Source organism: Aptenodytes patagonicus, chromosome 7, assembly GCF_965638725.1.
Source record: "Aptenodytes patagonicus chromosome 7, bAptPat1.pri.cur, whole genome shotgun sequence".
Taxonomy (NCBI): Eukaryota; Metazoa; Chordata; class Aves; order Sphenisciformes; family Spheniscidae; genus Aptenodytes; species Aptenodytes patagonicus.
This window is the reverse complement of record NC_134955.1, coordinates 34,882,917-34,896,141: the sequence shown is the minus strand read 5'-3', so window position 1 is coordinate 34,896,141 and position 13,225 is coordinate 34,882,917. Positions and strand designations below refer to the sequence as shown.

Below are 13,225 nucleotides of genomic sequence, written 5' to 3'. Positions count from 1 at the left end.
CTGTGTCAAATACAGCTGAAGACAGGCCATTAATTTCAAAGAGAGTTTGTTTGGAGTGGAGCCTATTCTCAGTGCAAGTAGAAGGCTCATTTTGGTTCTTTAAAAAAAAAAAGTACTTTCTGAAGTTTTTGTCAGTCTGCGAAGTGGAGACCAATTGTAATTGCGGAAACTGTAGCTGCTTAGAGATCCAAAGCATTAGGAGATAATTGTGTTTATATCTATGCTCTTCTCTCTGTGGTGTTCACAGTGCTTGCCTTAAAGCTTTCTGTTACTAGAAAAAAGTACATGTTCAAAGGTGCAAGAAACTGTTCATCTCTTGCAAGCAAAACCATTGCTCATGCTGTCAGAGGAGAGCACTGTGTGGGTACTACAGTCTATTGTTTACCAGAATCTTGTGATCCTGAAAAAGACTGAAAAATCCTCTTGTGTAGAGATAGCCCTGTGAAATTTAGTACTCTTGTGCTTCAGATCAGTGGCGAAGTATCCCTACAGCAGCTTTCTCCATGGCACTGTGTTTCAGCCAAAGGAAGGAAGTGTATAAGTTGTGTGGAAATTACTAGAAAAATAGATTACCTATTTGCCTATGAAGAAAATGATGCTTTTTGTAAGGAGCATCAAATTGTTCATTGAAGAATGAAGCTCTTCAGAACAGTAGTTTCATTTTAGGCGGCTGTATGTATCAACATACTGTTGTTTAGTATTTCATCTTTTTAACAATATCCCTTTTCCTGCACTTCTTGCAATTATCTCTTTCAGTTTCTGCAGGTAGTTCAAAATTTTCTGAGTGTTGAATTTGCTGAAGGTCAGAGTAGAGGGTTGCCTGGATGCTGTGCCTGGAGGATTCCAGTCCTCACCTGGGTTGCACTCTGCCTTCCAGTAGCTATAAAAATTCATTTCCCTTCCCCCTCTCCCTGTCTGTTTGCAGGTTATCTTGACGAATCAGATTACCACATCGTTGAGCAATGGCCTTGCGATCCAGGCAGACCTGGTGTCTCCAGCTGATGATTTGTCCCTGTCTGAAGGTAAGAGATCCCTTCTATCAGAACTGAAACTCTACACTGACACAAATCCACATTATAACTTGCAGTCTTCTGTTGATATGCAGGGGTCTGTGAGAGTCGAGTTATCCAGTCTAACATAAAACAGTCTGGGAACAGAATTATTTTTCAGTTTCTCTGAAAATCCATTTATAAATAAAAAGAAAGTAAGTGTATTAACTAAAAGGATCTGACACTTTCTAAGGGCTGGGAATGAATTTTCGAGCCATGTCAGTTCTATAACGTTCCTCAGCATTGTACTTTCATTCACATGCATTTAGAGCATTATTTTCTCGGTCTTCTGAAGCTGCTGCTAGAATTAATACACAGGCGAGGCTGCAAATTTGATCTTATCTAATGATTATCAGTGATTCCAAAGAGAAACAGCTGGTCGCAGATGAAGGAGGGCAAATACTCAGTCCTGTCCCTTGCATTATGCTTGTCTGGTTTTCAAGTACAGTGCCTCAAACTGCAGCTCTCAATATTGTATGCATTAATATGAGGTTTTGTGTGATGCCATATACTACTTTACTACTTTACATCTTCATGTTTCTTTTTTCTGCACAGAATTAGAGACAAGCGCACATTTTTGGGGTAATAATGAGGACTTATTGTGCTAAGGAGAAAAGATAATTCTGAATCAAGTTTTGCAAATTAATACAGTAATTTCAGCTTTCTCCACTTGCAAAGAATAGTCAGAGTACCCTCAGTCAGGGACAGTTGCAGAGAAGTTTGCTATTGAGAGTTCAGTTCATGCATAGACCCAAATGTATGATGTAAAGCAATGCTCATCTTTCCTACAAAGGCATGATAATCGCATGTAGAATTCCTACTTTGTAAAATATGCGTATTTCCCCTCTTTCTCTCCTTGTTGCACTTTCTGGTGGTTCTGGTCAGCTTATTTTTGTTCTGGTTGATCACAAGCAGCCCTCTCAAGCTTGTCTGACTTAACACAAGAACAGCTTGGTGGCAAAACCAACTAAGTGGTTAAAACTGACATTATTTCTGCAACTCCTTTCAATGGACAAGAGAAAGAGGTTGAAGATAGATTAAACAGAATGTCAGAGAGTAGCAAATAACTTCAGTGTAATGCCTTAACACTGATTGATGTGTTTACTCCATAATTTTGTCAATAGGAGCTTGGGCAAAGCACAGCCCATTAAATCATTTTGGAATTGTGCTTGTGGCTTTTGTTGGCTCCATCCATTGCCAAAGTATCTCTGAAGTTCATTGCTTGAATATTGCTCCCTACCTCTGTCAGAAAGAGTTGAAATTTGGTAACTAGAGGAAGGCATCATTCTTCATCTTTATGATTTCCTTCTTGGCACTAAGTTGTTGCACATTGTCTCATTAAATGCTCTTGATCGCAGAACTTGTGCTTTTCTTTGTCCTTTGGATTGCTCTGTATGAGCTTCCTCTGAAAAGAAAGGCATAGCTGACTCTGAAGTGGAAGTAATAACAAAATATGTTCTCAGTAAAACATATTTTGTTCTTGTGGTTAAAATACTTGAAGAGTCTTTGGAAAAAGCATGGAAATCCTTCTAAATTTTCCTGCAAATATGAAAGATTCTCAGTGCTGTGTATGAGCCATAGTTCAATAGTATTCTGAAATCAGGACCATGTAAGAGATGGTATGATGATTTTTGTAGCAGTTACAGCTTATTAATGAAGCTGTCATGTTGTGTCTAAACTCTTTACCACCACTATTTTTCACCTTTTAACCCAAGAATGAGTTAAAATGTGTTGGTGCTCTGTGTGTGTTGTTTTCCTTTGTTTCTCTCATTCCTTGTTTTTAATTAAGGGTCTGAAGTGGTAAAATGTGCCAGCATGACACTTGTTGAAAATGGAAACCTTTGTTTAGCCTCAGAACAAGAACAGCACAGACAGCAGCAGTGCAGGCTGTTTCGGTAATTCAGGTTTTATCAAGGGATGCAGGGGGTGATAAACTTCTTTCCTTCTCTCCCTTCCTTCCCTTTTCTGTCGCCTAACATTGACACGGCATTTACATGCTGTGTTGTATAATGGGAAAGCACAGTGCGTCTCCACACTATGTGGTTTTCCCCTTCTGTCTTTCTTATCCATAATATAGCTGCTTCTGGATTTCCAGCTTGATTCAGTTTTAACCAGTGCTGTCTACCTGCGAGAAAAAGTGGAATTTCAGGCCGATTCAGCATTTGATTTCCATGTTTATCTTGCTATCAAAAGATACAGGTGTGGCCAGTGTTTTTCTTTTTTAACATGGAGGTGTTGACCTGTCCTGAGAAAGTCCCCCCTAATTTATTTCATGTTAGCTATTGAACAGCCTGGAAGTAGCAATACTTTAATCTTCTGACAATCTTGGGTACTTTAAGAATCCTTAATGAGTTAGTCTTCTAGAATTAGTGTGATACTCATAATACTTACTGCTATTTTACAACTGTAGGAAAGAGTAGTTAGGTGAGTAGCCCAAGTGCACAAAGAGGATATGTTGCAGAGGCAGGAATAGAGGCCAGATTCATGACTGGGTTCTTACCTCATTCTTCCTTTTCACTCATCACCATCTAAAGCTCAATTTGAACTGGTGACCTATATGTGAAAGGACCCATAACACATTATTAGTCCTGTAAGCAACTCAGACCCCTTGGTTTGTATATGTCTAATATGTTGTTTTAATCCTATCTGAAATCAGAGTCCCGTCACTGTAAATGGTTTGCTAAAAGGGTAATCTTTCTTAGAGGCAGAAATGAAAATTTCAAACTGAATGTGTTATTAGAAAGAAATGGAATGTTACAGTGGCTTTTGTTTTTGCTTCTGATTGTGCTTTAGAAGGGAATTGCTTGGGTTATGTGTTAGATTAGGCAAGAAACCAAGGAAGCTGTTCATCTGATGTGTGACAGAAAGTTAATCTGATGAACAAGCTGAAAGGATATTGTCAAGCTGTTTCAGGCTCAAAGCTTCTCTTCTGTAAAATTGTAATCTAGTGTATGAAAACCTGTGTCCTAAAAATGTTAGATTTTTATAAGAACGTTAAATGCTTTATAAAAGTAGCACTGGCTGTAAAATCCCACCACTTTTGTGGCAATGTAAGAACTGTTGAACTGTGTGTGTTGGTGGTACTTGCAGGAAATGGCTATGTCCAGCTAAATTCCCAGATCTATGCATGCTTCTGCTTCAAGACAGAAAACAAAATGCTTAGTTTGCTACAAATTGAAGTGCTGAATAAAATACAAAAGTTTCTGTACCTGTGAGCTGTCCTTGCATTCATTTGGCCTTTACCTACTTGCCAGATTATCATCTGAAGGAGTTCGGTAAGTCTAATAATGTTTTTCTGCAGCTCTAAAATTCTTAGGCACTTAAGGCTGTCGCTTCTTCCCTAAGAAGCAAACTCATTTTTTATTTGTAGCCATACCATTCTTATGCAGTCTTCTCGCAAACCCTGTCATTGTAGGGGATAGACTGGAGCATGTTGTGAATACTGCTATTTCATCTTCATCCTTGCTTTATGAAATAGCCTCTGTTTAGCTCTTCCAGTCAAAGGCAACTTTGAGAAGCCTTAAAGTTTTTTTAGATTGCACAGATGGTCAGATGAGCCCAGGACTATCACTAGGCTTCAAAATGCGGCCTGAAGAATTAATGCTTTAAACATGTAAAAAGTAGCCCTTAACCCAATTAAAATAATTTAATAATTAAAAAAATAGATTTAAGCTGCATTAGGCTAAGTGAACAGTAGAAGTGGAGTGCAAATGTCACAAAAAGTATTTTGTATGACTGATAATTGATGTTTTTAAACAAGTTATCTGTGGCTGTGACTGTACTATTTTTGTTATTTTTGCAAAGTTCACATGACTGGATTTTACCTAATGTAGAGGGTCATTAGAAATTAATTCTAAGCCTAGCTGGATGGTGAAATTTGTGTGTTTCATTTGTGTGCTGTGAAGAGATAGGACAGTATGACCTACTTGAGGTCCCTTCTAGTCCACCAGTGCCTATCCTATTAATATATCTGCCAGCTGCAAGCTCTAAGTTCCTCTCGCAGACATCAAAGCCAAACTCCATCTTTCTTGGAAAAAGCTCAGGGGCGTGTTGGTATGAACAAGAACAGCATCCCCTCCCAGCATGCACAAAGCGTCAGGCAAAAAAACGAATGCTGTCTTGGGCTTCTTCAGTCTCAGCTAGCACTTTCAGATATTTGTTTGGAAAAGTCAGAATTATTTTGTGTTTAAAACTGTCTGTAAACTTATGCTAGCTCTGGGGAGGCCAGCATTCAATCTTTTGCCATTTGTGTTCATCAAGCAGTTTGTCATAGCATTGTATATTTTTAGTGCACGGTGTGAGCAATGGGTTTAGTCTGACCTTTTCATCTTTGTTGCTGTGATCTTGAATTCTTTTAAGCTGTTGAGCAGAAGTAGGCTTTCGTGTTGTGGAGACTGGAGAAAATTAAGCTACCATAATATCTCCTACCTACAGGATCTTCCTACTTTAGTTTAGGGGCAGAAGATTTGAAGCTGGAATCTTTGCCTTCATTTCTTTGCTTTGCCCTTGATCTCCTGTCAGGTTGTGGTTAAATAATTTTATTCTTCAAGCCTCAGTTTGCCTTTTTTTTACTATGGGGATGTATTTTTATTTTGCAACTTTTTTTCTTTCTTTATATTTCAAGATATTCCTATGGGGAAAATAATGAGTTGACCTGCTCTTCACCCCAGAGTAAGACCAGTTCTGTAGTTTATTACTTCTCTCCCTTCAAATCCCTTTTTTCAGTCCTGGTGCTGAATGGAGAGAAAACACTGAAGGAATTACCAAGAGAACTGAGGGGCCCCCAGAGATCAGACGCTGTTGGTTGGTTTTGGTTTGTTTATTTATTGTTTTATGTATACACTTATGCTTAAGGTTGGACCTGCAGGCGACTTAATAAAAATAAAAAAGAATATTCTGTGAGAACACAAACATACCTGTTTTGCAGGAACTGTGAACTTATGAATGAAGCAGCTGTTAAACAAGTTTCTAAAACACTTCCTCCCTGTAGTTTTAAAGCTAATGCAGAATAATGCATGTCCTAGTAAAGTGCTCCAGCATGATGTGAATTTAAATAGATTAGAAAGTATCATAACACTTTGGCATGTTTTAGGCCGTTAGTATTTTAGCTGAATGCTCTGTAAACCTATTGCAGGCTGGTTTACACGCTTTTGCTTGAAAGAGGAGATAGTTTGTCTTGGATCATTGAAACAGTGGTGTTAGTTAATTATAATATTTTTTAAATAGGACAATTCATAAATTAATTTCCTATCTTTTTAATTTGAATCCACTTTGACTTTCTAAGACTGAAATATTTGGGAATAGTTACTAAACCCCTTTTTTTTGTTACCATTATGGAATAATCTGTATGGAGATTACTAGGCCTGTTTATGAAACTCAAAAACCATGTGGCATGGTGTAAGAAAGATCTTTTGACTGTGACCCTTACGTAGACCCCATGAAGGTTAGTGAATTTTAGATGTGAAAAAAGGCAATGAGTACAAATAACACTAGTGGTATTGCCAGATTATGTGGAAGCTGAATTCCACCAATTAGTCCATGTCTACGCATACTGAAGAGTAAAATTCCCCACTGAGACTGGTGTGCAGGTGTGAACCCTGAAGACTAAAACACATCACTGAAAAGGTAATGGAGTTCTCTTCCTGTTTTATGGCTTATCAAGATAGTGAAGTGCTACAGTATATCTTTTGCCCTCTACAGTCATGATGATACAGGGAAGTGTAGTGAGATTTGCCTCTGTTTTTACTTTGATATGAACTGCCACTTCTCACTTGATGGTTTTGTTGCCACTCAGGCCCAAGGCCAGCTACCCTCCCATGATGGGACAGGAGAGCTCAGTGAGTCCATCAGCCACAGGATTGTGCCTCCAGGTCTGAGCCCTGGGTATCTCTGACTTTAGTGTAGGAGTTGATAGAGTTACTCAACTCACTGGTTCCCGTTCACGTGAACTGTAATAGAACAGCTGGAGTTGTTTCTTTCTAATTCTTTATTTTGCTGCTGGACTTCATGTCTCAGCTGTCTTTTAAGAAGCTACCCCAACTTAGACTCTGTAATCCCCTTCACCAGCCAACAGTGCTGTGGGAAGCCTTTTGTTCCTTCAGTCTGTTCTGTCTTCGAGTTACTTCTCCAGCTTAAGACCCTTCATGAAAAAGACTGTTAGGCCCACATACACTGAAAGGTGAGAAAGGATCTTACCTTCCTTAACCTGCTAGAAGTCAGGATAGTATGTAGCACATCCACTTCAGGATAGGTAAGCAGTGGGCACCAAAAAAAGGAGGGACCTTGTTAAAACTCATTAATATATGTTGAAGGGAAAAATTAGCCTCCTCAAAATAGGATTTCATTCTTGTGCTTTCACTGTGTTCATGTTTCTGGTAACCGTGTGCTCCTAGCAGTAGTGAAGTCTGCACCCCAATGCTTCAGTGGAAGGAAAAAAGCCCTTCTGGCTGTTGAGAACGCCTGAAGGAAGCGCACCATCATTACAGGGCCTGGAACAAATGATCCTAACCATTAGGGGAAATGATATTGTGATTGTTTCTGCATGATGCAGGGTTGCGGTGGTGTATGGAGCAGTTAGATTTCATGATAACAGTGGTCATGTCAGCCTGTACTAATTTTGATGCTATATTTCAACAAGTGGGAAGTAGTGACATAGTAACATCTAGCCAAATTTTAACGGCTTTTTAATCAAAAGATAAATCTTTCAGTAAAACAGTGTTACAGAGACTGTACATGTCTATGGAAGTTTCAAGCTGAATGACATATGCATAATCACTTGATCTAGACAGTTGAAAACTGTCAGCAGAAGCATTCAAAGGCCTCTATATATCAGTTTAAGAGAATCTCCATTCCTCATTTCCTAATCGCCGCGATGATAGAATACAAAGTTTCACTGCTTTATTGTGGTTTCTTTCTGAAGACGTGATATGACTTACAATCATTAATCAACAATTTGTAATCCAAAAACCCTTCAGGTACATTTGCTGGGAATCACTCATCTATATAATCAGAGGCATGATAACAGAAGTGCTTATAGTCATAGTTGAGTGGTTAGGAGTTACCACCTCTCAGCTGCTAAGTAACTTACCTCAGCTGAGACAAAGTGCGACTGAGTATGTGTTGCACCTTCCGATGCAAAGTAAAATGGGTTTGCACGAATCCTGCTACTCACACTAGTTTATGCCTGTTTTCCTTTAACTACAGTAAGCTGAGAGCATGCATGCGTCAGTCACTGAGTTTCAACTGATGGCATATAGCTGTAAAGCATTGTAACAAGATTACAATTGGTCATCTCCTTATGCCCTAAAAATGTTTGAAAATAAGATTAACTCATATTTCAGTGTGGGTGAATATAGAAACTATCTTCTCTTATACAATGGAATTTAAACTTTTGTTTATACCATAAAAGTAGCATTAAGAGACCTGGTTATTTAATGGTAGTAATTCCTTCTCCTTTGCCCCTTCTTCCCATCCTGTGCAGAATAGAAAATATAGACCAGCATTTTTACTGTGGTCCTGCAAATCAGTGGTTTAAATCGGAAACCAGTGTTGGTGGAACTGTTACAAACTAACTTATCTTTCAAATTACATCGTGAAAAACCAATTCAAGGGTAGGAAAGAGCTAAACACCATTTGTCCCCATGCACAATGACCAATTAAATTCTGTCATAACTTATTGTGGATTATCCTTAAATCTGTACAAACAGAGGCTGAGGAGAAAAATATTAATTGAAGCTTCATCATTCAGTAGCATTCAGTCCAATTTGTTGTGAAGTTTTATAGCACCAGCAGTGGATCTCTCTTCTGGTGGGACTGGGAGGGATCAGAAGGATTTCTATACATGGGAAAACATCACTGTGGGAATCATATTTGGCTTGTGGCATTACGTGAAGCATATGGCTCACCTGCAGAACTTGAGCCAGTTAGGAGTGACCTAGGTGCAGGTGTTATGCCAAAAGGGAAGGCAAGAATGAGGGGACAGAGGATGATTTCAGAGTCTGATGCCTATGTTCTAGTTGCAGTTCCAGCTGGGTTTCCTCTGGGTTTACTGCGGGATATTTGAAAAAGTGGCTCCTTGTTAATCTCAGGCAGCCTCTTTGATTGATGATTCCCCTTAATCGTAAAAAGAGCACATTGGTGTTTCTGCTTAATTTGTGTGTATTTCCTGCTTTATTATTGTAATAATGATTTATTGTCTTAGATGATGGAAGTTTTATAACCTATTAGCCTTTTTTGGAGGTTGAAGCTGAGTGCTCTGGCATGTGAATGAACTTCTTCTCAGTGAGGGTCTGCTCCTAAAACATTACATTAAACCCAAACATAACATGATAATAAAAAGACAGTACATGGTTGGTGTGTTATCTCTTAATTTAGTGAAAATAGGCAGCTTGAGTATGAGCAGATTTTGCATGCTCCACATGGGCAAAATTCATCTAATCTGGATTCTGCTTGTCTTCTCATAATATCAGTTATACTAAAAAATAAAAATAGAGGAGCATTCAGAGAAGAGCAACCCAAGTGGTCACGGTGCTGTACAGAAAGATGGGTGAAGAAGTGGTAGAAAGAGGAAATGCCTGGAGCTTAACTAGGGGAAGGCTTTGTTTATACTGATTTCTACTGTCCTAAAATGTCCTGCTGTTGCTCCAGTCTCCCAGGCAAGCTGCAGTCTACAGAAGATTCCTGCCTAAGCTGGTGCTTAACTAGGTACATCTCTCTTCTAAGGAAGGGTAGAAAAGACAGTGGCTCAAGTATGAATAGCTCCACTGTTAACAATGGAAAATTTGTCAGGAAAAAGCAAACCCCAAAGCAGACGCTGCTACCATGTAAGCAGCCATGATTCTTTGGGAGTACTTTGAGCCAGTTTGATACCTGGCAGGGGAGTTGTTGTTTCAAGCTGGCACATGGATATGTAAGGGAGTAGTCTGGGCACATTTTAGCTGAATATCAAGAAGTTGTTTCTGAGCATGAAATCTGTTAGACCAGCTGTTCCCAAGTGGTTTCTGTTTGTGCCTCTGTTTCTGGTGGTGAACTCACCCCAGCCGAGCTTGCGACCCTAAATACTAACATAAACAATCGCATCTCTGTCAGGCTTGCGACCCCACTCTGTGCGGCTGTGACCCTGCTGGAGGTTACGACCCCTGGTTTGGGAATCGTTGGGATAGACTGTCAGATAGTCCTGCTGGGGAAGCGCTGATATGCCCCATCCAGGCCAGGATTATCACAACAAATGCCTTCAGATCTCACAGTAATTTGTAGGCCCCTGCCACCAGTTGGAGAGTGCAGCCTATTAGAGCTGACATGTCACTTTGGTACATCAGGAACATCTTGAAGATCAAAAGGTCATAGTCCTCCCACGCTGCTGCAGCCTTTCTTCATGGACTCGCCTCTTCATCTTACTTCCCTGTCAGTTGGCTGGCAGCAAGCCCCGGCTCCCTCGCGGTGCAGCGGATTTGGCCATGACTGCTGCATGTGTACCAGCTGCAACTTCTGCCCCACCACCTCTCCATCTTGCTGCTTCTCCCACGCCACCCTTTCCAAAACAGTTCTCCCCAAATACTCCTTGCCTTAATGCAGGGATTGATGACTTTCTCTCTTGCTGAAATAATTACAAGTTATATTCAAAGTAATTCAAAGCTATATAGGGCAGTGCTAGTGGAGGTGGGCTAAATCTTGCCCTATGTTTTGTAAAACTCACTCTGTTACTCATATAGCCATAGATATGAGCACAATCTTACAGATGTGGGATGCTGATGGAGAAATAAACAGAAAGCAGCCTCATGTGATTGCTGCTGTGGTCTGCAAAGCCTAGGGTCTTTGATAAGCCATGCAGACAGCCTTTTTAATATAAAATGCCAAGTTACAGATGTCCTAATTAGAGATCTCATTTTTAAGCTTTGTTCTGCTGCTATTTTAAATGGAGTTTATAAACAACAACAAAAATAGATTTCAAATTTGTTTTTTGAAAGCATTCATTACCATAATGTAAAATAGTAACATTGTAATAGCTAACTGACTTGATAGTCCAAGGCCATTGACTTCATAATTTACAGCAATAGAAGTTTGACTGGGGCATCACTGCATGAATCCGACAAGGGGAGGAGCCTGCAACAGATAATTTATTTTTACTTATTTTTTTGTCAATGGATCCTGGAAATTGCCAATGATGGCAGGAAGGAGAGAGGAGGAGGTGGTGCAGAAAAATATGACAATTGCTTATCATTTGGATAAAAAACTGTATTGCATAAAATTAGCCTGAATTCAGTCTGTGCAAATCTTGTTTCAGAGCTCTATATGGAGTGCTTTGTTTAGAGATGTTGCTGGACTGGTTTTCTATCAGGCAGGTGCGTAGAAAGCATTCACCTGAAAATGAGAACAGCAAAGTCAAGTTGTGGAGCATGTAAGCCACGCAAGGAAATAAAGTCAGAAAATCTTATGTTATAGGCTGGTTACTGTACACGCCACTCCCAAACAAAAAAATTGTTCAAAACTTTGTATCTGTAACTTGATCATCCCTTAAACACTAATTACATGTCAGAAAATGGAGCATAAAGTCTCCTCCATCTGTCCAGGTTGGGTATAGTGCACAAAGGAGCGTATCCGATTCATAGTACCTCTTAGGTAATAAGATTAATATCTCCCGAACTGAATTTACCCTTTTGATACTGAGTCTTTCATATGCCGTGTTTCACATATCATATTCTGTTGAAGCTCTGTGGCTTTTCAGTAATTTCCTTGAAATCTATATGTTGTATGTCGGCACTCTTTCGAGCTGTTCTTGGGACACGCATCAATTAAATATGTTTCTGGCACTCTTTTAATGGCATAGTTTCCCTGGAGTCAAAAACCGCTCCAAAAACTGAGATCATTTGTTTAATTTAAAAGCAAAAGGGTATGGAACTACAATTTCAGGCTTCAACAGCTATGCCCCTGTAGCTTTGAAGGAAAGGAGAAAAAATCTTGATGTCTTACACACAAAATAAATAAATTCTTGAGTTCTTAAAATATCTGATTTCATCCAGTTTTTTGCTTCCCTTGCTTATCTTTTAATTTGGTTTTTTTTTATATGGTAGATTTTCAACTTCTTATCGAATTTCATTGTTGGTTTTGCCTAGCGATCCAGTGGGCTGGATTTTGTCATCTGGGTCTAAGGAAGAACTGTAAATGATGTAGGATCGTTCTTAGTTAAAATTATTGATAACCAATCTGAATCCAGAATTGTATTTTAAGTAGTTGAATCTTTTGGCTCTAGGACATTCTGGGAATATATGCTGTATAGGAGTTGACTGCTATTTTTCCAAATACATTGAGAGTAGAGGTACATAAATTCCCATATTCTACCAGATCCCTCCAGTAAGATTCATTGTGTGCCTCAAATATCTCTTAGCCTGCATCTGCAGTGGTGTTTTCATTGAGATCAGTAGCGTGGTTTTGAAGCAAGTCCTCAATGATCTTCACTTGCTGCATGTTTGTTCATTATGTGGAGTGGTTTTGATGTGCACCAACTAGAGAACTTTTGTAGGAAATTAAACCAGAAGTTCCCCTCCACACTAGCCAGTTGTGCTCAAAACCATCATGGAGGCAAAAGGATCTAAGCCAATGGCTGGTCCTCAAGCCACAGCCAGAGCAGGGACGTTCTCACCAGGGAACCAGATCAGGCGAGTCTGGAACAGAACAACAATGCGCATACAGGATAGCCATAGGGGGATCAGCACCAACTCTTTTGGCCAGCTGATGCTGTTGTGCCAAATTATTTGCTAATGTAGACTTGCTCCTTAAACAAACATATGAAACGTTTTCTCTTGCATGTTTTTATGTAAGTCAGGTGATACAGACCACTTCCAAAGATCAGTAGGAGGGGTTAGTAATAAGCCGTAATGCCCGTTGCCTCACTGTGGTAACTTGCGGTTACTGAGCTCAGGTAATGCTTGATCACAAGAAATGACAGTAGACATTTCAGCAGGATACCGGCTCAAATCCTAGCTGGTAGGATTTGACAAGCTCATTCGTGCTGAAGCCCTCGCTGCCATGTCTTTCATTTACTGTTGTTTATGCTATGAAATATGACATTCTGCCTGCCCTTGGCCTATAGTCACATTTCAGCTGCAGTGAGCATATGCCCTGAGTACCAAATTCTTGGGTCCAGTCATCCTCAGCATCTGCTGCTGAATGATCTTTCA

General features: G+C 39.6%; 1 protein-coding gene across 7 annotated transcripts in view; it reads left to right on the top strand.

Annotated features, from left to right (window-relative positions):
- Window positions 1-13,225, top strand: part of RAD51B (RAD51 paralog B) — a 466,410-nt gene that overhangs the window by 244,321 nt on the left and 208,864 nt on the right. For all 7 annotated transcript variants that reach the window (XR_012995904.1, XR_012995903.1, XR_012995905.1 and 4 more), the window contains one exon: window positions 926-1,022. Coding sequence is in view for 4 of the 7 variants with exons in the window: in XM_076344829.1 (XP_076200944.1) it covers window positions 926-1,022 (97 nt within the window). In the remaining 3 variants the exon portion in view is untranslated. The remainder of the gene's footprint in view (window positions 1-925; window positions 1,023-13,225) is intronic.